This window comes from Sylvia atricapilla, chromosome 3 (genome assembly GCF_009819655.1).
Source record: "Sylvia atricapilla isolate bSylAtr1 chromosome 3, bSylAtr1.pri, whole genome shotgun sequence".
Classification (NCBI taxonomy): Eukaryota; Metazoa; Chordata; class Aves; order Passeriformes; family Sylviidae; genus Sylvia; species Sylvia atricapilla.
In genome coordinates this window covers 97,666,851-97,691,740 of record NC_089142.1, presented here as the reverse complement: position 1 = coordinate 97,691,740, position 24,890 = coordinate 97,666,851, and the positions used below count along the sequence as shown (strand labels likewise).

General features: G+C 49.9%; 1 protein-coding gene across 1 annotated transcript in view; it reads right to left on the bottom strand.

Moving 5' to 3' along the window:
• Positions 1–24,890, bottom strand: part of GALNT14 (polypeptide N-acetylgalactosaminyltransferase 14) — a 91,559-nt gene that overhangs the window by 53,653 nt on the left and 13,016 nt on the right. Inside the window, exon 2 of the mRNA XM_066316313.1 lies at positions 5,031–5,200. Coding sequence (XP_066172410.1) covers positions 5,031–5,200 — 170 coding nt within the window. The remainder of the gene's footprint in view (positions 1–5,030; positions 5,201–24,890) is intronic.

The window sequence follows — 24,890 nt, the reverse complement described above, 5'->3', positions numbered from 1 at the left end:
GGGGCACTCAAGAAACTAGGCAAGAAAGGCAAGATGCTTAAATCCCTGTGTGGGGCAAAAACCACATTTCTGGCTGCTGAGATCCAGCGTTCACCTCAAGAACAAGCTCAAAGCGGTTTTGATCTGGAGGGAAAAGAAGCTGGAAGAAGACAAGGCAATGTGAGAAGTCCAAGGGCATCACAAACATGCTAAACCAAAATGCAGTGCTGTCAAAGCCTACCTTTCTCCCCTTACTCCTCATTCCCAAGAAGATATCCCCATATTCTCAGTGTCTGGGTGGCAATCATCAACTCACCCAAAAACAGAGCCACTCCAAAGCCTGCATGTGCCACAGCTGCCCTCTTGTCATCTGCACAGGGATGCCAACATGTGCTCTCAAGTGCCATGTGCCAGCTGTGTCCAAGTGGGACACAGGCAAGGGCAGAGAGCCCCACTCAGCCCCAGGTGCCCATGTACACAGGTACCACATCCAGCAGAGGAGACCCTCAGGACCATCTGTTCTTCCCAGTCAATGCCAGACTCGGGTATTTTTGCCTACCCCAACCACAGCTGCTCCACCACAATGTGGAATGTGCAAGCTCTGCACCCTCGGGATGCAAGCTGAAATTAATGGGTCAAAACAGCACTGCAGGGTGTAATGCTCCTGCTAGAGGGCTGAAATCCTGACATTTCTGGACCTTGAGAATACAAGACAGCAGCTCTCAGCCTCAGGGAAACCTCACAGGCATCACCTGTGTCTTCCCATCCCTCCATGAACAGTCCATATGAGCAGAGCAACCAGACCTAAGCAGCCTTCCTACTCAAAGGACACTCTCCAGCTGGCTTAGCACAGGGATTTAAGATAAGAAACCTGGAGGAAATCTTAAGAGTGTGTGCTGCTCTCCTCAAAGAGAATAGGACACAGTATAATAGCAGAGCTTTTCTAGGAGGCACACGTTGGTAGGACCTGGCTTCAGGGCTGCCAGGATGCTCTCACCTGCAGCAGACAATGCAACACCTCATCTTCCTGCCTGCAGCACCCCTGCCAGCCTCGTGTTTCAATCACAACCTGATCTTAGCAGCTGCTTTCTCTAACTCACACACACACATACACAAACACACCCCATAGCAGCTGTAAAATTAAACTTTAGCTGGGTAGGTACGACCTCTTGCAAAGCACTTGTGACTCAGGGAAGGAGGGTACTTCAAGAATGCAGATTCTTATGCTACAATTTGAGAGCTCCATCCTCAACCTTCTTGCTTTATCAGCTCTTGAGACAGCACTACTAAACATGTACCAGCACTGCTATAGTAAAAAGCAAGACAAACAGAGGGAAAACAGACACTAGGCGATGCCTGAAGCCGGCTGACGTGGTTCGCAATAGCTGGAGAAGTCTGCTGGAGGCTCTCACCTCCCCTCCAGCCTCTCATCTCCTCTCCTTGTCCCCAATTTCCCCTCTCTGCTTTGCCACCCTCAGCCAGCACAAGCCCCCGCCCCGGCCGGTGCCGTCCCAGCCGAGGCTGACAGCCACAACAGCATCTGCACATCCATCAAACCCAGCACAGCGCTGCGAGGCGGAGGTCAGCCCAAGCAGCATATGGAGCACTGGCGTGGTGAGCACCAGCCTCCCCAGGAGCTGTCTGCCACAGATGGAAAAAGCCCAGGAGCCATCACGGCAAATTCTTCTGGCTGGGGGCGACACATCCTCCCTGTCAGCTTTCCAAGCCGCTGAGCAATATTGGAAAACTCAGCTCCTCTCCCCCCGCCCCGTGCTCAGCCTGGCACTGACTCACTGCCGGTTCGGTCCCACAGTTTGCCAGTGGGAGTTGTAGGAGGTGGGATGTGGGGATGAGGTAATCCCAAGTGCATGTGGCTACTGTGGTGGAGGAGGACTAGCCATCCACTCTGGAGGTAAGAGCTGGCTGTGCACAGTCTGGACCTCCAAGTGCCTCCAAGCTCCAGGTACAATCTGCTGATGCAATTACAGAGACATTTTAACCTTGACTTTCAGTGGGCATGGGATGACCAACCACAGGACCATCCAAGGTCTTCTCCTTGGAGAAAGGCAGCCCTGTATGTGGTCCAAGGTCCAGTGATCCTAGTAAATGTGCAACCAGGAATGGAGTTAACAGCAGCAGAACTCAAGAAGGTCTCCAGGAACAATGCTCCAGCTGTGAGATCTCCCAGGCCAGGTGACACAAGGTAGTGCACAGAAAGCATGACAGCTCCCTGGCTGAAATCACCCACAAACCAAGCTGAAGTTCACAGCCCTGCACTAGCCAAAGGCAGACAAAGAGAGCCACCACAGTTTCTCCTGCTCTGATTTCTTGGAACACTGCAATTCCTCTCCATCTGAAACTATTCCACTGGCTGCAATTTAAAAACAAAATCAATCCAGCAAACATTGCTAAGCAACTGGCTGTCAGTGCCACATCCCATCCCATTGAAAGTATTTGCCCTCTCCCTGACCTCCTGGCAAGGAACTTGCTGCTCAGCCCTTGCCAGATTTTGTATATTCAGCTACCATTGGCAAGTCCAGATGCTTGGCTGGATTGGCAAGGAAAACACCAGGAAACTTTCTGCAACCATCCTAATGAAAAACAACCCACAGAGAAGCTGTAAGGAGCAGTATTCCCACATCCCAGCCCCTAGGACTAGGACACAATGCATGGGTCTCTGGGCATCACCACGGTCTGCAGGTCCGTGCATCTCACATGTCCTGCAGAGGCAATGAAGGATGGAGAGCCACCACACTGGAAACCTTGCCACAGAGCAGAATACAACAACTCACTGAGAGGCTGGAGAAGCTGCAATGGCAACAAGCTGCAGAGATGGATGAGACCCTCTCCACAGCCTCCTGAACACTCGCACAAGCTGGGCAGGAGCCTCTTGGCACAGTGGTACCCCCTAGTTTGGGGTCCTGAATTGCCCCAAAGTCAGCTGGAGTAAAATTGAGACCTGACTCTCTGGGTTCACTCTGAGCAGCTTAATCCAGGTTTTCCACTGAAACCAAGCCTCTAAACACAGCCTCCAGGAGGACAGGCAGCATGAGCACTGCAGGTGCCCTTTCTCCCACAACATGCTGGTCCACACAGCCCTGCTCTCCCCTTCCCAGAAGAGCATCTAGTCAACCCCATGCTGGATTCCCTTTCTTCCACAGCTATCAGAAATTTCTCCCTGCTCTGAGAGCAGGCCATGCTTATTCATGTTTTCCCATATATTTCTGCTACACAATTCAAGATCAGCTTTCAGGCTGCATGGCAGGGCCTGAGCATCACCTGCAGCAGATCCCGGGACACCTGCGCTGTAAGTAAGGATTATTTTTCCAGAGAGGGCTCAGCTCTGCACTCTCCTCTCTCCCTTAACCACCAATCCCAAGTCCTTCTGCCTCCTCCATCCTCCCCATCAGCACCTGCCTCCCCCAGATCTGCTGGCAGCCCCATTTCCTCCGTGGCCACTCTAATGCTTGGTTAATGGTGCATCATCCGCAGCGTTCTTCAGGCATATTCAATAAATCAGAATCCAATTACCGGGTTAAGGAAATTGGAAACAAATTAAATTAGCCCCAGCCCCTCCCACGTGCTGTGCCCTCACTTCCTCCTTAATGAGAACTTTTCTTTCGCAGGAGCACTCACTGCCACATCTGCCCGCCCAGGAACAAGGTGGCTGCCACTGCACAGTGAGGGTAGGCAAGGGGCAACCGAGCCAATCTTCTCTTTTAGTAGGGCAGATGGTTAATATCCCTGGCATTAATTCTCTCCAGGAATAGCACATTCGCTCTCTGCTCAGCTATAACAGGCGTCCGTCAGGGCTGACAGCTCCTCTCTGGAGAAAGGAGCATCTGGTCCTCACAACAAAAAGATGCTAAATAAATAAATAAGCACGTTGCTTCCTACAGGGCTGGGGAACTGGTGCTGTTTCAGCATTTCAGCCTAAGTGCTGCATTTGAACTGGAATAAGGGAAGTTCAGAGCTGGGTCAGATGCCAAGAGTGCAGCCACTCTGATCTGGGAGCAAGGTGCAGCTGCAGCAGGGTGCCGTGGCTGGGTCCAGCAGAGCTCCCACCAGAGCAGGACTGCCCCAAAAGGGCTCCCAGGACTAAGCAGTGGAGACAGCTGCTGCCAGCAAGTTAGGACACAATGCCAGGTACAGCTCCACAGAAAGAGCCTGCACCAGCTGTGGACTGGTGACCAACAGCAGGGGCCAGGCATACACTGTGTCCTCAGATGACAAGGAGGAAAACTGCATTGAGGGGACCTCAGGAGCTCTTCCTTCACCACTGGAACATCCTCGCATCACCCCATCCAGCAAACTAACAATTAACCTCACTGACCTTAAGTAGGAAGGGCAGCTCTTCTCCAGTGAGTTTGGAAAGAATACCAGAGGGAGACCACAGCTGAGACCTCAGCAAGTAAGGGTGCACCAAAACTCCCACCCCACTGGTGTGAGTTCTCACACTGACAAGGGAGTGCAGCTCCATCCACAAGGCAACTGCTGCTGCAATCCACCCTGCCTCTCCCAAGAGCTCCTTTGGGCACCAAAGGATAATTTTAACCTCAGTGGTCTGGAGCAGCTCATAACCCAACAAGCCCTTACCTTTCCCTCCTCCTCACTCAGCAATTACCCCTTATTTCCCACTCCTCTCTCTGCAGAGCAATTTCAACACTCAACAGTTACTTTATCCTCCTTGCTTCACCTCACTGCAATGTCTACAGAGCAAGAATTCCCAGCACCAGTGAAGACTCTGCCCATCTCTGAGACTCGCTCTTGCAAACCCATTACTTTTCCGAAGGGAAAATAAAGGCCTCTCCTTTCTTTCCCTATGGTCCTGGAATAATTTATACAGTTTCAATTAACAGGTTTAAGACTTCCAGACATGCCAAGAAATCAAGAAAAAGGAAAGACTCAATCCCAGAAATACAACCCCGGCAGACCCAATCCCAAGAGCACCCACCGGCAGCCCAAAAGCACAGCCCTGAAGGGGCACAGGACTACGCCCCATGCCACGAGGTTTGGTGAGGAAGCTCAGGAGGAGCCGGGGGAGGCAGAACCTGTGATGGCGGGTGTCGCGGACAGCGCGGTCACTGGGGATCCTCTCGCTCTCCCGCTGGTTAAAGGCATGGAGCCGGTAGGGGTCCTCGCCGCCCTTCCACCTCCGGGCACTCAGGTACCTCCGCTCTTCAAACTGATCCCAAAGGTCGTCCCAGTCCAGGTCCGGTTCCTGCGCGCACAAAGTCAGCCCCGTTAGAGAGAGCAGAGACCGCGGGACGCCTGACCCGCTCCAGACGTCCTCCCAAGCCCCGCCGGAGGCCGGTCAGCCCTGCAGCTCGGGCAAGCACGGCAAGGGCAGGCCAAAGAGGAGTCTCAGGAGGTCTTCAGGGTTTATTTTTCGTCCTTAGGTCCTGAAACAACATGTCACAGAGAGCCTGCCAATCTGAATTAAAATTACTAATTTGAAACCAAATTCAGGTCTCTGGTGAATCCCCCTCTGAAGCAGCACTGTCTCAAGAAAACATAAGAGCATAAATGTTTTATAAGGGTTTTAATTTCTCTCGGCTAAAAAAAAAAAAAGGTATTCTACATCACATGATCCATTGTTCCCTCAGCCTTTCAGGTAGGAAAGGAGTAACCTCACATTTCCACAGCCAAATCCTAGCCCCAGCTCCAGCAACAGGATCCTGGAAGAAGGGGGCCATCACGCTCCCAGCCCGATTTCAGTCCATCTTTGCCATCACATGTCTCCCACTGAGGACTTCAGCCCCACCACAGGCAGAAGAGCAGGGAAGCATGTGCCTGTGTGGTCCTTCCACTTGGAAGGATTGAAGAGCTGCATTTTGGGGTTACCCAGCAGCTTCAACAACCTTCAGGGGTTTAAGCCTTTCTTGGTGGCTCAGTGCTGTCAGGGTTTAAGCATCCCTGAGCAGCAGAAGCTGTCGGGGGTTTAACCATCCTTTGGCAGTGTCTGAGGCAGCCAGCACAAAACAGAGACGATAAGATCTCATCACTACAGCAGCACAACCTCTTTGATCTCAGCCTACCTGTAACACTGAGAGATGCAAACATTTACAGACATTCCAGCCCTAAAGAAAATTGTGATCTTATCCAATAATTGATCTTTTCTTCTGCTTTTCTTTCCCCCCCCTCAGTTCACACCGTCTCAAAGCCGATTCTGCCTCCTAATAGCACAAAATGAAGCTTTTCAAAAGGGTGATTTTTATCCCATAATTGATTTTACTCACATCTGGCAGTGCATTTTTTTGTAGTCACAGGAAGGGGAGGAGGGAGCACTGGCTCCTGCAAGTGAACCACTATAGGAGCAAGCCAGGCACTTCCAGCCACTGATGCCGCACTTCACTCTGGGTTACAGCAACGTGAGCACTCCCAAAGAGACAACAAATTCCAGGGATGCAGGAGTTTCCAGATACAGGGTTGTAGCATTCATCCTCCCCTGGTGTGACCCCATGGCCTGCTCAGGACCTCCTCCAGCACCTACCCCAGTGCCAGAAGATCAGAAGAAACCCCTGAGTCACCAGCAATACTGAGAGGAAGTTATTCAGGACTGGAATAAAGTTATTCAAGGCTGGGAGAAAGTTATGAAACCAGTATGGTCCCTGCAGGAGCTTTATGAGGAGGACGCACATAACCAGTCCGCAGACTTTCGGGAGGGCTGACGTGCACAGGGTGATAAATGCTGTTTATGTTGGGTTTTTTCTAAGGCATCTTGCAAAACATGATTTAGCACCGCAGTAAAAGATCAGGGGAAAGCGAGGCGATTGCATCGTGGAGCCACCGACAGCCTGATGTTTATAAGATTTCACGATGACCCCAGGAGGCCTGGCGCTGCTGAAACAACCACCAGAGCTGCAGTCCCTAAATTTTAATGCTGTGAAGAAAAATAAAAGTTGATTTTATCAAACTTAATAAGAAGAGAAATGGCTTTCAAAAGTGTCCACACAGCACTTAAGGCTGTAAGATATGAGTGTGTATACATGTTGTTTTGGTTTTTTGTGATGTCTATTACACCCAACAGCCTTGGATCAGCTAGGAGGGTGCAGCTGGGCAAGAATCTGATGGCTCAGGTGGGACAGCTGGTGGACTCCCTCAAGAAAACTGGAGCTTCTGCATCTGCTGCAAGGGCAGCAATGCTCTGGCCAGGCAGCAGAAGCAGGGTTTGACATATGGTAGGATCTTCCAGAGTCTGGCAGGGATGGCATTTTCCCAGCCTCCATCTAACTCCACTAATGTCCTGTTACCAGGGGTGGGGTCCCAGCAGTAAATGGATACATGTGCCTTATGGAAATGGAAAATACCAGTGCCTTACCCCACAGTATTCACTTCTCATCCTGCTCTGGATATACCTTGCATTCCAGGGTCGCACTCCTGGTTCACTCTGCAGTGACTAATTAACACTCCTGTGCAATCTCAACCTAAAAGACACCAGCCCACTTTGATTCACCCAGATTCTCCTTTCTGGGCTGAGGAAACCTACCAGAGGGATGGATACTAAATATTGGGCAATTAAATACACACCTGAGATCAACAGTAACTGGATGCCAGAGATTAAAGAGTTATTTCAATCCCTATTTGGCCACAAAACAAGACCAGGGATTGGATTCACTTTCTCAGCCGGAGGTAGATACTGGGGGTTGGTTATTTGCTTTTGATCTAGGTCACTCAGCCAAACCTTTTGGGTGTTCTTTCCATCCCAAGCCCCCCTTAAAGGCTAACTGAAATTGGAGCAGAATGTCCAACTCAGACACAGGTGCACACTGACCTCTGCAAAACATACCTGCTCACAGCATGAAAGAAAAGCATGAAAAGCCCCCAGCTGTGCAATGGCAGGAGACCTCACCAACCGGCACACAGGCACTCACCTGTTTCTCACCTGCACCTGATCCAAGACAGGAAATGAGAGTTAAAGCATCAGGAGAAACCCCCTTTGCTCACCCAAGAACAGCACATTGGTTACAGGTTACCAGTAAAGGTCTTCATTATAATATTTCCGCAATGCATTATCACCTCTGCCTCACATCAGAATTCTGTCTTGGGAGTTACTTAACTGATGTGCAGAAATCTAAATTTAATTTATTATGATCTAACTCACTTTAGAGGCCAAATTACCCTGCACTAGAAAAGGATCAAGTCGATACTCCACTTGCCTTTCTATTTATCTTCTACAGGGCTCATCTCTCCAAGTTTCCTATTCATTTTCTCTCACGTACTAGTAATAAATTTTCATATTTTTTTTTGCTTGGAATAAGGTAATTTCTCTTTCAACACTGCAGTTTAATGACTGGTATTAATTATAGGAAACACAGTCAAGGCTTAAAAAGAGTTCCAGAGACTCAATGAGCCTGAAGGAAAGAGAAAAAAAAAATGTATCCAAAGGGTGGCTGTCTGCTCTTGGCAAACAAGCATCGCCTCTTAGAACACCACACTGGGGGATCCTCAGGGGTGGTCAACAAGACCAACACCCACAAAAAACCACTGACAAAACTTACTGTGGAGAGAAGCTCCTATCTCACAGCAGCACCCAGGCAAGAGCAGGGCTCACCAAGAGCTTTCTCTGCCATTTCAGTAAAGCACCCCCCGAAAAATGACCCACTGAAGGCACCTCTTCCAAAACCACCCATCACCCTCGTTGGCTTAGGGCACACAGCCCAGAGCAAGCACAGAGGCAGCTTTTCACTGTAACTGTACATTAAAGATTAAAAGCCTCTCAGTGCAAAGATGTAATTCGTCATCTGCCTCTTAAATCACAGCTCAGAAACAAAACAAAACGAAAAAATACCAAAGAAACAAAGAAGAGAAAAAATAATATTTAAGAAAAAAAAGGAGTGGTGCTGCGGGGGGAAAATGGGTCATTAGCAGTAAAACTACAATTTTCTGGCAACTGCTAATGCCTTGTTTATGTGGATTTCTGCGAATATGACATTTTAATGGCATAATAATTGTGTGATTACAGTACAGCAGGGATCGCTGGAGCGGGGAGGAGGAACAAGCAGCCCAGCCGGCTGCTGCTGGCGCGGGCCCGCGGCGTCCCCGGCAGGCAGGCAGCCCCCGGCGCCCCTCCGGGCACGGCTGGACACCGGCAGGCAACAAACCGGGAGCTGGGCAGCGCCCTGGCCACCCAGGGACAGCCAGCACTGGCAGGGCATGGCAGGTGAAAGCCTCCCAAGAGGAGCCAGCAGTGACTGGGGACAGGCAGGGCACACGGGTCCCCAGGGCCAGCCTCCAGCTGCCCAGCGAGACAAGCAGCGGGCAGTGCGAGCCTAAGGGAGATTCTGGTTCACTTTCTTCTTTTGTGGCACTGCTTTAACACAGAGGACTTACACCTTTGCTAAAATAAAAGCCATTTTCCTTTGGGGACTGCTGAGTTCTGCCTTCACACCAGAGTGAATTGGACTAGTGCCACAAGCATCCTTTCAGGAGGCAGCAAACCCCAGCCAGCCCAGGAGGCTGGCAGAGCTGACAGAATTTTCCAGGGAACCCATTTGGCCAGAAAAAGGGTTTTGCCTGTGCAGGTGCAAAGATGACCACAAAGGAGTCTGGCAGCAGCCAAATGTGCCTCTACCTCTATTCCCCTCAAACCCAGCTTTTCCTGGAAAATCTCATCCCTACACAATACCTGATTGAGCACTTGCCACTGAGCCCATTCCCTGGGACTCAGGCATTAAAAAACAGGAGGGGAGGGGGAAATAAAAATTTACATCAGCCTATCAAAATCTCCAATAAACACGTGAAAGCTTTGTAAACTCAGATGCCATGCAGCACACTGCTACCTGGTCACACTCTGTCACTCCTCCACCAGCGAGGACATCTTTGTGCTCAGCAGCCTCGGGGGCACTGGAGGCAGAGGGCAATCTTTCAGCAGGAATTGCAACCAGGCATTATACAAATAAGATTTAGAAGTCTCACTGAAGCACGGGGCCCCTGCAAACAGGAGGTTCAATTATAGAGCTGCTGCTGGCCCAGGCGCTAATGCCATCTGAAAGGATTATAATACTTCAAACAGGATAGGGCTCATCCCTCCTCGTCCCCCGATGCCAGTGCGTGCACTTAAGAGGGTCAGCAGCACCAGAGGGGAAAGAACTGGGACAGCAACAGACTGCCTTTGTCCTCATCCCTGAATAACCCAGATGGAGCACTGAGGTATGAGATCCTTCAGTCAAGTTTTGGTGTAGTTTTCTCATCCCCAGAGCCCAGTGCCTCAGCTCATCCCTCAGCGAGTAGTGCTGTGCATCCTGATGGCCTCAGCCCCAGGATACAAGGGGGAGACAGACAGCACCACGGCCAGTCTCTGCCCCATCCAAAGAGGACGTGGTGGTGCCAAAAGCAGGCTGTGGGTCTTTGGAAGAAAGACTTGGTATTCATCTTGCACCGCATCCTCCAGTGCATCACATCCTCCAGGGCTAGGTACTGTTCAGCACGAAACCCGTACCTAGCCTGAAGTCACCCCCTTCCTCTTACCCTCCTTCTCCAAACTGCACAATCCCTAAGCCAATCAAGGACTTAAATACAAACTTAAGTGACTCTAGGCATTTGTTGGAACAGGGACAGAAACCCCTGTTTAAATGCTTGAAGTTAAGTACTCACTTAAGTGCTTCACTGGCTCAGTGCCCCTGCTTTGTGCTGACACAAACCACACACTGGGAATGGAGGCAGCTCTGGGCCCCTGCCATGCTCTGCCTGCCCTAATTAGTTTTCTGACCCATGGAGATTTTAGCTCCAGTTCCTTTATTTGCGGGCTGTGAAACTCCTCTTCCTCCTGTACTGGTACCTGGGCACAACATGCAGGAGCACCTTGGTGGCAGCTCTCCTGGGACCCCATGGGGACACATAACAGATCCAGGATCCCACCTTGCTCCAAGGAGGACCAGCACCTCCCCCAGTCTGGAGGAGATTATTTTGTCTCTCAAGGAAAAGCTTCAGATTTGAGTCTGTTCTGACCCCACTTTGGTGGAAGAAAGCACAAAACAAAAGAAAAATCAAATAAAATATTAATTCAGATACCTAATTAAAGCAAAGCACTTTTCCAGAAAGCCTGCCCTGCAGCTGGGGTCCCTGGAGAAGGTTTGAGCATTCACCATCAAGCTTCTCATTGCCACTGACCCTTTCCTGCTCATGCACATCCACAGGCATTCCACCCATCTTCAAAGGATGGAGCATCTGCTCCTCCTCTGTTGGCTCGGCAGGGAGCACAAATCCCTGAGGACCCTCCAGTGTCCCACTTTCTCACTCGGCCCTGAGGCCAAGATCACACTGTCCCCACCTTTTCTGCCCTTGCTGCTCACCACCCCTCTAACAGCTGCTCCCGTGTGGGCAGAGCCTGGATCTCTCCCTGGTGCACCCACACATTTATGCAATCAAGGCACCTACTGCATCAGGCAACAGGAGTGACAAAGGCTGGAAAGGGGCCATGGAAGAAGATGTGACCTTCCAGAATTGGAAGAAGACTTGACCCTCACAAAGTACAGCTGCAACTTCAACCTGGATGGAAACATCCCCCTCGAGGCTCCTCAGCATCTTCCTCATCATCCCTGCACTCGACTGGCAGCAGCTCAGTGTTGACCACTGAGTCAGGGCAAGCAGCTGACCCAGGGCTAAGGAATCTGGGCCACCATTAAGTCAATCACAAACAGAACCAGCAATTTGTACATCTTCTCGTCTGTATCTGTGGTAAACAATGTACACGGTCTGAAACACCCTCCAGAGGCTTAAAAAGTCTCCAGCCAAATATAACAATATGAAAAGCCACTGGAGAATTACTGATGCTTTTACCAGTAAGGGCACCAAAGCTTTAATTTAAAAATGGATGACCAGGGCAGCCACCAAAATGGGGAATTTATTCACAAATCAGGAGCAGGGGACTCCAAGATGCACAGAGGGAAAGATGACAGATTCATTGCTTTGATGAAAAGCCAAATTTTGCTTCAAGGGCTTCCCTTAGGAGAAAACAAGTCAGCCCAGAGTTCACACCACACTTATCAGCAAGCAACTGCTGCACTGGCAGCAGTGCCAGGTTAAAATATATCCACATCTCCCACAGGCAGCCAGAGCCAGAGCTCCATACATGGACAGTGCTCCTATCCACTGGCTATAGCACCAGGCCACCATCCTGCCCCTACAGAGGGACAGGCAATGCATACTAGCAGCCAGCATCACATGCCCCAGACAGATCCCAGGAATTCCCATGGTGACCCCCACCATCTCAAACATACTCTGTGATGATGGAAAGGAATGCAGGATCCAGGCCACTGACCTCTAGAAACAGCATCCAGCAATAAAATTCCTTGGATTTCCACCCAGAAAGATGCTCTTTCATCTTGAACCCCAAATCAGGTGTGTACCTAAAAGTCTCACTACATAAGGAACACAGACTCTTTAGAATTATAAATTAGCCCATAGGATAGCCTGACACATGGAGACAAATCCTGTATAATTAAAAAGGAAAGGAAGCCGATTATATCCTCCTGGAGAATATTGCTGCCTGCTTCTGTTTTATTTATACGTTGCAGTGTATAATGAGCTGAATATTTAGGAGGTCAGCACAAACCAAGCTGCTGACTGGACAAAAGAGAAGACCCAGCTCTGTCTGTGCTCGGAGTCAGGCAGAAGGATGGAGAGGATTTTTGGTCATTTCCTCCTACCCCTGCCCACAGCTCTCCTGGGATACTGCAGGACTTCTCAGTTCAACTGCTTGTGCTTGGGCTGCATCAGCCTCCCCAAGTTTCTATCAAAAAATGGTTTTCTGGATTTTCCCACAGCCCCAAGAAAAGGACAAGCAATGCCAGTCCAAGTCCACTGGCACCTGTGAGCCCCTCTAATGGGTTTACAAATGGTAATTCTGGATGGCAAACCAGACAAAATATGTTTTAAGGGTCTCTGCTTTCACTGAGATTTTTATTTTTTAAGATTACAGGTTTAAAAAACCAAACTAAGTGGAAAACATCTGTACCAGCAGCAGCTCCACAGTGAGTTGAGCATCAATTCTCAAGCCAACTCCCCTGAGCTGATGGGAGCAGTCCCCCACCAGTACTCCCACTACCACTCCCATCAGCAGTGGGATACCCACAGCTCCCCTGGGCTCTCTCCATCATTCTCCACCTGCTAATTCCCAAAAATGCCCTTGCCCCCTGCCAGAGGGGATCCCCTCAGCAGCCCTCTGCAGGCTCACCAGAATTCCAAAGAGCATTTTTGGGGCCATGGTGCCACACTCACAGGTGCACCACAGGCAGCCCCTCCCCAGCTCACTGCCACCACTCAGTGCCATCCTCTGCTGGCTGCATGGCCTGCGTGCAGCTGAGTGGAAGAGCTGCTCCTTAAGGGTTAACAGCAATTACAAAGGTAGGAATTAGGAAAGAAATTAAGGCAACATCCCATGTGTGCCCCCCACACCAGCCAGGTTCAGCACATTCCCAGGATCACCAGGTCAAATATATTGAGAAGGGCTCAGAGCCATGGTGGGCAAATAAAGTGGCAAAGGGAGTTACTGCATGGACAGACAGTGTTTTGTTTTTCTTCTGTGCCTTTCAGGACAGACATGAGCTCCTTCCCAGCCATGAAGGTCGAACCAGCCTTCCCAGGCTTCAGCAGGAGCAGCACATGATTTAGTACTTAGGAGCCCATAGCTGTACTCAGTCTCCAGCTGAGCTTTGCTCCTCCTCCTGTGTAACAGCCAAAACTCCTACCAAACCACAGAGCTTGAGCATCTCAGAGGTCAGGGAAGGTCTTCCCCTTCTCCGTGGAGCTGTGGATCCCACGTGCAGGAGGACAGCCCAGGACAGGGCACAGCAGGGGAAGGGAAAAGGGAACAGGGAGGGAAGAACAAAGGAGCCAGCCAGCCAGATCCCTGCTCTGAACGTCCTGCTTTGAACCCAGACCTTTAAAAATCAGGAGGTTAATCCCAACCACTCCTCCCAAGAAGGAAAGGATCGTGCTGTTAATATAGTCAGCATCCTCGACCCAACATGGCCTTTTCACAGCAGCAAAGCCAGGGGTAATCCATCTGGTAATTGCTTCCATGAGGATCTTTACACAGCTTTAGAAACTAATGCTACTATCCTTCTCTGAGCAGCCACCCTTCCAAGCCAGGCAGCAACGAGGGGTGATGGGAACAGCAGCATATGAATGTGAACTGTCTCCAAGGGAGGGAAAGGTTATAAAAAATCATATATATTACAAAAATAGGAATTAAAGGAAAATGCAACAACTGCAAACACACAGGACAGTTACATGCATGGCTTTAGCTGCCTTTAAGAAGCCACCAGGTTCACCCTTCCCCCTCCCTCTGACAGCTAGCTGCTTTGGGGAGCAGAGATGTACCAAGACACAACCTGCTCCAAGGAAGGAGCTCAGCAAGGACAAGAAATGCTGTCAGACCAAACTCCCCACTTCTGCACTTGATTTCTGGCTCTGGAAAAGCCTCGGACTCCCTCCAGCCATGCCTCAGCCTCCCTGCTCCTACAATTAAGTCACAAGGCTCCCACTGGGGGGGAGCATCACCTGTGCTGAACAGCTCCAGAAGAAGGGCTTTTTTCCCCTTTTCCCACCTCTCACCCTTAGCAGAGTGGGAAGAGCAGAGGAAACCCCTTCCTGGAGATTAACCAAAACGCCCCAAGCCCTTGCAGAGAGCATTCCTGCCATATGCCCACCACATAGCAATGTGCAGCCCAGCCCAGTCCAAACCATACCAAGCAGCTATCACGGTAGCAGTGGAGAAATTCCTGGTTAAAGCACAACTTCTCCAATAGATTTAAAAGCATCACCAGGAAACATGAGAGCTACCCTAACTCACATGATGTAGGAGGATGCAAGGGCAGCAGAGGCCGTGAGGTACTGACGTATGGGGCAAACTCTCAGGCCTCAGCTGGAACTCAGAACCTGCCAGTGCCTGCCTGTCAGACACTATCCCCCTGTCAAAAAGCACTGGTGAGCCACGTCCTCAACACACACATTTTGCAGAGGAAGATGTTTCTGTAGCCCAGAGCTGGTCCTCAACACACAGGCACAGGGAGATGAAGCTGAGGTCACAGCAACAATGCTCCCGGGTGAATGTACTCCTCAGATGTAGCAGCCCATCCTCCCCCAACTCCCCTCAAGGAGAAACTAGATATAAAACATTTGTGACAGCAAGAACAGATGTAAACCTTTGATCCTAGGTACCTGCTGCTGGGAGTGTCTGCAAGTTCCTGGGCCTGGGCGCACTGACTGACAGCGCCGGAGATACAGCAGCGTAATTTAGAGCATATGTGTCAGCCCAGCCTGCCTCTTTCTCAGCTCAGTAATAGAAATAAAAAAATCAGTGCCAGCTAGTGAGAAACGCACCCTAGGAAGGTATGGCAAGTTAGAAAATAATCAAGCCTGCTGGGGAAGGAGCGTGGGTCACAGCCAGCCATGAGCACAGGCGCTGCAGGAGCCTCAAGTGCTGTGCCTTGGGTTGATGGAGGCTTGGCTGGGGATGGGGAAAAACATAAGCAGGACATGGCTGGCGTGGCCTGGCCAGGCAGATCTCCAGGCTCTGGCCATTCTGCAGCAGCACAGCCCTGCTGCTTGCATGGGAAGACCCTGAGGAGAGCCACACCTGGGCATGGAAGCTACAGCATGGACATCACAAAAACCAAACCCATGCTGTCTCCTGATGCAGCAAACTCAAAACATCCAAGAGCATGGGGATCTGGATGGAAACCAGGAACCAGCACTGAGCTTTGCTGTTATTATCATTAAAAAAAAAAATAAATCTACATTTGGCACTGATTCCCTCTCTCACATACAAACACACGTTTAACTGCAATAAGGAAAAGAGCATTTTTGAGTCCTCAGTCACAAAAACACAGTATGGGAGTCTTGGTGGGCAGCTCCTGCTTGGGCTTGGACCAGTCCCCTTGTCTGATACAAGGCAGATGTTTCCTCCACTCAGGCGGTATGGCTCATGGCATGCACCCGTTAAGCTTCACAATTCCACACACTGTGGAGGCAGCAAGCCCTGCCACATATCTCGGTGTCTCAAACCCCCTAACCTCATCCCCTTCCATGCAGGAACCAGGGCAGTCCTGTAGATGACATTTTGTCCCCAGCTGCATGTGGGAAAGCAGAGCAATCACAATACAAGCCAGCAGCAAAGCTCAAATCCAGGCAGAAATAAGCTGCCCCAAATCTCTTGGGTCTTCATGCTATGGCAGCATTAGGCTTGGACAGTGGCAATGGTAGTGGGCACAGTACAGCTTCCTGCAGCACAGTTGCGTGGCAAGACAACCCATGCTCCCCTTACTGGCCTAGGCAGCACCCACGTGTCACCACCTGCTCCACCCAACTACCAGAAACTAGTTGACAGGCAATACCTCCAGGACCTCCAAACGCAGAGAGTCAGCTCTGGAACAGCCCCACGCTCACTTCCACGGGGAGCATCTCATGCTGTGGGCCCATCAGCTCCACCAGGAGCTATGCAGTGTCTGCTGAAGGCAAAGCTCCCTGCCCTCAGAATGCAATGGGAGGAGAGAGAAGTCCCCAGCATGATACAAGTAGTGAAGAGCAAAGACTGAACCCACACTTAGGCAGCCTCACCACCCATCTAGGCCACATCCAAACCCACAAACCTACTGCCTTTGATCCCTTTTGCTCCAGCAGCAACACGCTCCCCTTGCTGCAGAGCTGCATTAAGGATTAGGTGGGATCAGACGTGGGATAATACAAATGAGGTCGTGTTCACTGCTGGCAGTAGCTGCAAGGAAATGAGTAGCCAGTATCTGCAGCCGGAGGGAAACAAGATCTGTCAACCTCTAGCCAGGCAGGTGAGGAAAGGAGGGATATGGCTGAGACCAGGCTAATGCAGCTTCTCTGCCCACAGATTTGGACATATAGTGCCTGATGGGCCACAGCTACAGGGGAAGGGAATGTCCTTGCTGAAGAGCCATGTCTCCAGCTGGGCTTCCTGGTGGAAACCAGAGGAATAGAAACTGCAAAGGAGGCTCATGCTGCTGGAGGGAAGTGTCTCACACCACCTCTGTTGGGCCTGTGTAACCAGAGATGAAATATAACCTTCTGTTGTCTGGATGGTCCTGAAAGCACAAGGCAAGACCCAAACTGGCCATGGAACTTCCCTTAATGTTAGGCATCCACTGGGCTTGTTTCTTCTCACAGATCTTTCTCCATCCTTACCCTTCCTATACACTCCAGCTCTTCTCTTCTAGCTCCAGGCCTGTCTCTATCTCCCCTCACTACCCCAACCCTTGGCACCAGTCACAGTGTGTCTTCAAACGTAAAGGAGAAGATGCTTGGGGGTACACTCAGGATTTTTGAGAAGGATGCTGGAGCAAGCAAAAGCAGAAGAAGAGCAGAAACCATATGGACAGAGATGTGCTAAGCACCCAACATGCTACTCCATGATCTTTCCCAAAAACACAGCCAGTGTAGAGGTCCAATCAGCTGTGTATGAGGCATCTCAACCAGCACTGGTCCAAATGGCCGTAAAAAAACCCCACCTGACTGCTTTTATATTTGATTTACTGTTGTAAAGCCACCTTCAGAGCACAAGCTCCAGCTGAGAGCTTTCATAATCTTTATGCCCTCACTAGAGCCCAAAGGAGAAAAAAGTCTCATGAGAAGAGCTCTGGACACAGCACCACAGGCTCCCAGCTCTGAGCTGGATGACCTGCCCCTGGTTCATGCACGGCCCAGGGAAAGGCAGGTACACAGATCCCCAGCAGCAACACTTGCCACTTCCCTAGCAAGCCTGCACACAGATGGTGACAGGACTGGTCCCTCTGCAGCCAGCAGCATATGCTGCTGCTGCTGCTGCCCACATCAAGGCAGACGCCTGGAGAGATGCACCAGAAATAACCGGTTACACAAGCCAAGACTTTTCATCCATGCAGTCAAAAAGAGTTTTAATCCCAAACTACTGGGTACAGCTCAGCATCTGAACGCATCCCCCCTTTTTTTTTTTTTTTTTTGCAGCAAAAGGAACAACATCTCAAGGGCAACAAAGTGAACTTAAAAAAGCACTGAGACAAAAGAAGGCCAGTGGGATGTACTGGTGGCTACAGACATCCAGGCTGCTGAACATCTGTATGGCAGAAAGTTCCTGCTCCTGGTCTGCCAGCGACCTTTTATGTCTGCTTTAACATGGGGCAATAATGCTCACTTAAGAGTCTCATGCTGAATTAATCATTGCAAAGTGCTCTACAGTTCAGCCAGGAGAGATAGGAAGGCAGCACTAAGCACAATCATAGCTGTACTCAGCAAGACTAATGGTCTGTGCTGTGCTCTGGCCCCGGGAAGCACTGCTTTAAGCTCCTGAGCAGGGGGCACAGCATCCCAGCAGGGATGCAGCCTCCTCCCTGTCCTAGATAGGCACCAGAAACATCTGCCCAGCTGCCTGCACTGGCAGGGGGCTCAGCTGGACCACCCAGCTCTAAAATTGCTGAGCTGGGGAAGGTGTTGTTCAGAAGAGAAGGAGAAAAGGAAGATCTCATTTAACACCTGTCCAGACCTTTTTCCCATGCATCCTGTCCAGTCACTGCTGAACCCAGCCAGGCTCTCACCACCCAGAAAATGCAGTTGTATGGGACTCCATAAGCAGCTTGTATCCCAGCACACTGAACGTGCCCCTGCCAGCGTTCTTTGACAACCCCAGATTTTGTCCAGGAAGAGATGTGAGCTATTTCCACTATTTGTTTGGCATTAGTGACTTTCCAGATTTGCAGCACAAGCCCACTCCTCCATCCAAGTCTAAGCAGCCCAAGGCTACTTCCTGCAGAGAAGCCATCACCTTGTGTCCCCCCCTGCACCATTTCCACGTCTTCAAGACGGCAGGGAGCACAAAGCAGCAAAATCCTTATTATTCTAAAATACGAATCCAGGCTGCTGAAAGGCACCAGGATCCTGGTACACCAGGACAAGATGGTTTTCCCCTCCACAGGGCTTTTGGCAGGGGCTTTGCTATTTCACATGTCACAGCTGAGCTCCAGCAGGCTCACTGTGGCTTATCCCTCACTCCTGCCCAGCTTCAGCGATGCCAAACAGGAGTGGGCAGACAGCACTACCGGAGCAGGGCTCAGCTGCCAGCACCAGACTAAGCCCACCAGCCAGCCCTTTATTTCCCAAGTGGTGAAGATGAGGAATAAAATTAAAATTCTTCGTTGTGTTTTAACATTTTTATCTGTACTGGAAGCAGCAGGGAGAACGTGGGAAATGTGGAGCAAGTAACCACCCTGTAGCAGAAGCAGCCAGAAGAAACACTAGGGCATCTAGGGCAAGTTCTGAGAAGCTCATTTTAAAATGCTCCCTCCGCCAACACAGATAAATATTTGAGAAAAAAAAAAGCCACACGCAAATTCAGTTGACTCATGAAGAGCAAGCACGTTAAATATAGAAAATAAATTAAATAATTAAAGGGCAAAAGAAATGGGATTTTAGCCCTACTTTGAGCAGGGCTTTGAACTTTCATTACAGCCTTACCCAGGGAGCTGCGTTTCGCCACCAGACTGGGTGAAGTAAATGGCAAAAGGAGCTTTTGCCATGCTTATAGGTTACATTGCCAGGCCTCCCCTTGGGAAGCACAGAGCAATGACGTGAGTGCAGGGTGTGCTGCTCTGTACCTCCTCAGCACAGCCTCACCCAGGCCTCGCCATCCTTTCTCCATGTCCTGATGGGACAGCCAAAGCGTGGAACAGTGACTGCCTGGCCACAGAGACCCTGAAATTCTCCATGGGATGTAAACCCACTGGGAATGCACTATAAGATGTAAGCCCAGATGCTGGGCTATCCCAGAGCTGCAGGTGTATGTGGCAGCTCTTTGGGTACAGTCCAATTCAAGCTTAAAAAAAAAATTAAATTAAATTAAAAAATCCAGCTCCAGCTAGTCTCAGAAGCCTTGGGACAGGATGAAATTTAGGCTACAGATGTTACAGCCAAATCCTATTATTGCCAGGAGCCCAGCCCTGCAATTTAAAGGTGTCCTGGCACAAACCCACACCAAACACGGCTCCCAGCATCTGCTGCAGTCAGAAATTACACACGACAAAAAGGGCAAACTCAAAGAATCTGCAGCACTTTTGGGAGCTCAGAGCTGAGCTGGCTCACCATGAGTTTCCCCAGCCCCCAGGCCGGGCAGCCAAGCTCCACGCTCACTCTGCCGAGGAAGCCCAAGGCTGCCCAGGGAGGAAAGAGCCATGAGCTCTTCAACCCTAGAAACCATGCCCTAACACTGAGGCAGGAAAACACTCCTGGCAAGGCTGTGCTGGCAGGTGCCTGCCGTGGGCAGGGGAACAGCAGGGATTTAGGGCACCATCCCAACAGGCCTCTACTTCCACAGTCCACAAGATAGAGTGGACAAACAATGTGAGCAGTGGCTAGCAGCCAGGGAGAGGATAAGCTCAGGGTCAGGGTCCTTTATTAACATCCTTCTCCTTTTATCTGACCCTCAAAAAGGTCATCTTCTCTTTCTTAAGTGACATCCTCCAAGTCTGCACTGCAACAACAGCATCAACGCAGGGGTGACCTGATCAGCCCACAGAGGTGAAACAGGAGAAACAACTCTGAAGGACATTTTTGTGCCTGTGATCGGATGGCTGAGAACCAGCAGCACCAACTCCCTGAAGAGCACAGGGCATCTGAGGCCATGCCACCAAACTTGGCAACAATCCCTTCCCTCTCAGCTGCAGAAAACGTATACATAGGAAAATACACACAGGATATATACATACATGACTTTCACATTACTCTACCTTTTCTAGGCAATCCAGTAAGGCATCACAGATTTGCTTTGCCCAAGCAGGAGACCGACATGGCCATGGTTAAGCATCGTCCCCCATTTGCTGTGCTGCACTCCAAGTGTCAGCCTTTTGCTTTTCCTGCCTCACTTCAATGTGTGCAGCTCAGTTTTGGTTTTAATTGCAAAGTCCCCACATTCTGCAAACCAAATGCAATTGGAATTGAAGAGTAAAACTACCCATCAACAGAAATCAAAGCATCACAGTGCCAAAAAACAAGTGGGGTGCACAAAGCAGGGAGCCTAAACAGGGAGGGGGGAAATGGAAATTACAGTAATAGCAGGTTTTCATTTATAATAATCTGAGAGCCAGGTAATGACACTGGAAGGTGAGCTACCCTTGGCCCAAAGAGAGGTGGCTGTTTATGAAACCATCTGGCTGTCAGCAGCTCAAACATCACGTGAAGGAAGAGTGTAAAATGGGCAGGCAGAGCGGGGCTGTCAGCAACCCTCTGGGTTGGGAGAGGACATTCTCTCCTCTACCTGACAGAGAGGGACAAAAAACAGATCTAGAAATTGTCTGCATTTGGCGGAAGAGTAGTAGTCTGTGGCTTATGGGTTTGGTGTTTGGTTTTTTTTTCATTGTATCTAACTTGTTTATTTAAGAGGAGTTTTATAAATCATTCTTTTCTCAAAAGCAGCGCCAAGGAACAGTTCCAGGAGAGTGTTCCTTTGCTTTTAAGATAGCATTGCACAGAAATGATTAGATGCATTTAACGGGCTCTTGAAACAGTGTAAGGCCAGCCTCTTACGTTATCATGGTTCCTAATGATTTTACTAAGCAAAGAACTGGAAGAGATTGACTTGGCATTGCTGAGCTCTGCCTTTACACTCTGCTCAGACACACACAGCACAGCCGAACAGCAACAGGTGGGATGATATTTAATGCCCACCTCTATATCTTGACATTGTCTGGTTTGAAATAGAGTCCTCATGCCATTTACTGGCAGTGAAACTAATAGGATTCTGTAAAAATCAATCCATAAATGCACAGACGCTAAAATGAATGGTTTCCTCTCTGTTCCATTTACGGGAGGGCTCTTTTATGGATATCTATATGCCAGCGTAAAAATTGCAGGAACAACTTTCTAAGTCTTCATTAAATTCAAGGGGGCTTTTGTAGAGAAGATTGCTTTAAAAGAATCTGCTATTTCCACGGCAGCTCGTTATTACCCGCAAACCCAAAGGAACAACACTGGCTTGTGAGAGCTGTCCACGCCTGCTGGAGCTGCAGGAGGAAAACTAGGATCAAGGTTAGGATGGGACACCAGCCCCCCTGCCCTGAGCTGAAACTGTGTTTCACATTCACCCACATGCTGAACACTGCCAGCACTGCCAAACCCTCTGCCTGAGTCTGCCCGGCCAGCACAGGGACTGCTGTCACTGCAGGGTCTCCAGAGAGGAAAAACGAATCCCTAAACTAAACAATGGTTCCTGACAACATATTTAATGAAAGTGAATGAAACAGAGATGTATTTCTTCCTTGCCCTACCCACCACGTTAAATGGCAGGGTGTCGGTTTTTGGGATTTAGGGGTTGTTTTTTTCCAGAGGAAGCACAAAAACTGCATGACCTTTTTGTCACTCCTGAAGACATCAGTTTATCAGAACAGTCTGCAAACTGAGAGATTATTCAGATTTCTGCCTCTACATATTTCTTTCAAGACCACTTTCCTGAAAACCTCACAGTAATTCCTGCCCCAGAAGCCAGTTGTGAACGCTGAGCAAACCTCTGCACAGCTCTGCATTCCCTTCTCAGCTCCCAGCAGTGCAGGCTCCGGGGTTTGCCTTAGGTCCCACTTTGTGGTTCTCAGCACCCCTGCTGCAGGCAGGGCTGCTTCCACAAGGCTTCCCCTGGCACATGCCCTCCTGATTCTGCACCACTCAGAAAAAATGACTCGAATAAAATGACTCTGCCAGCTCCAAGGGCTGAAAAGAGCTGGGCAGATACGAGCCAGCTCAAGCACGCGCAAACCACAAAACCACAACTCCAGTCCCTCCTGATCCATAGGCTTACTAGCTAAAGGAGGAGGAGATGGGGACCCCACGGACTGGCTCCACCACTGCTGGCCAGTAACACTGACACCCTTGGTTAGTTCACTGGAGCTGTCTCTGGGAAAAGCCAAAGGCCAGAAAGCCACCAGATCCTCTACCAGGGATAATTTTCCATGGGGCTTACAACTATCTCGAACATAAATTGGGATAAAGGGAAAAATGTACATCCAAGCCCTTTGTACTTCTGCAACAATCCATCTTGTTTCTGTCAACTTAACATCTGCAGAAAGATGTAGCTCTGCTGGAGGAAAAATAGCTCCTAAGTGCTCCCGGTCATGACAGATCCCGAGGCACACAGAAGTTCACACCACATCCTCCTGGCCAACAGCCAGGCTCACAGAATTGGATTTCATCTTACCCTCTTTCGCCTCCTCCTTCAGCCACTTCCAGAGGCTTTTCTTCATCGTTCCTTCCTTGTATTTCACTTCCAAGGGCACAGGACTACAATAGCGCTGTTTTTTCTCCATACCAAATGGCACAAAAGGAATCATTCCCGACACATCCAACAAAGCACCTTGCCTCCAATACAGGGCAGGAAGGCGCAGATCTCTCTGCACTGGCAGCTACACACAGCTCCCCTAGGAGTGATGCTCTGCCCCATTTTTCTGCCCTCAAGATATCATCCCAAGTCATGAGACACTTCTTTCCCCATCTCTTTTAGCTCTTCTTAGAAAAGCTGTGGCTGAGGGTGACCATGAAGGCATTGAATCCTTGCTGCCAGCCATCAAGTGCTTCACACCACAAATGCCTGGCAGCAGTTAAAGTCCACAAAGAAATTACAGTTATCTTCCTGCAAATAACTTCCCACCATCCACCTTAATTTCTTCCAGCCCAGGACCTGTCCCAATGAGACACCCAAAACTCAGCAGCATACCCAAGGCAGGGGCATGTGCCTGCACTACCAACTGGTGTTACAACTTCATCAGTGCTTCACTTTCCCCTTCAATTTCTGCTTTCCCCCATCCAGACTGACAGTTTTCCAATGGTTTTAGCTGAATTTAGCCCATTTTTAGTTAATTCGGCTAAGATTTCGCTAAAGTTAGCAAAGTAGCTAATTATACAAAGCGTCTGCCATTAAATCTTCCCGTGCCTCAAAGTCCCTCTCTATAAAAAGAGACTCATTATCACTGATTTGTCTCTAAATGACGGAGACTTTAAATCACTGCCACACAACATCTGTTTTGCGGCCCATGGGGAGCCGCCAGGCTCTGTTCAGCTGGATAACAACCCACTGGTGGAGATGCCACTGACTTAGCTCCGAACTCCCTTCTACATCCCCAAAGCATGGGCCGGGGCTGAGGGACAGCGTACAGGCAGCTCAAGGACCTAGAAACTGTTGAAATCAGTAGAAGGCTTAAGCCCTGGGGGCTTTCAGCCTTTCACCAGCAGGAAAGCATTTTAAAACTAAAAAAAAGAGGAAACCCAGCTAAGGCAGAAACCAAATGAAGGGGTTGCAACCTTAAGAGCTGCAGAGACATTCAAACAATAGTATCTCAAACCTTCCCTGCAGCTGTAGCCAGCAGGACTATAAATTGGCCTATGATTTAGCTCCATTTGGTGTCCTCTATCCAGCCCTGCGGCACAGCCCACGCAGCGGATACCAGCTTCCATCCTTATCTCCACCATCCATCAGCTTTCAGCAAGTGTGGGGAGAAGGTGGGGTGCCAGCACAGCTCAGCTTGCACAGGAGCCCCCTTTTCCTCCCCCAGCAGATTCCCTTGCAGCACCTCCAGTCTTTGCTAGGACCATGCTGCTGTGCTGAGGGTCAGATTTTTCATCTCATGGCCCATCCATTGTTGGGTATGCTATTTTCTTCCCAATTTTTCCTTCTGTTTCCCCTTCCTTTTTTTTTCCCCCCTCTTCTCCCCATTGGTTCATTACATCCATCATTTATATCCACAGCACCAGCCAGCTGATTTACTGCCTCGATCAATGCAGCTCCAGCATGAAAAAGAGACACAGCAAGCTCGGCATGCAACAGGGACCCAGCTGCGGGAACCTGGAAGGACAAGAGGGAGGGACAGGGAACAAAATCATCCCACAAGCAGAAGCATCAGCAGCACAACTTTCTGCACTCCCTCTCCATA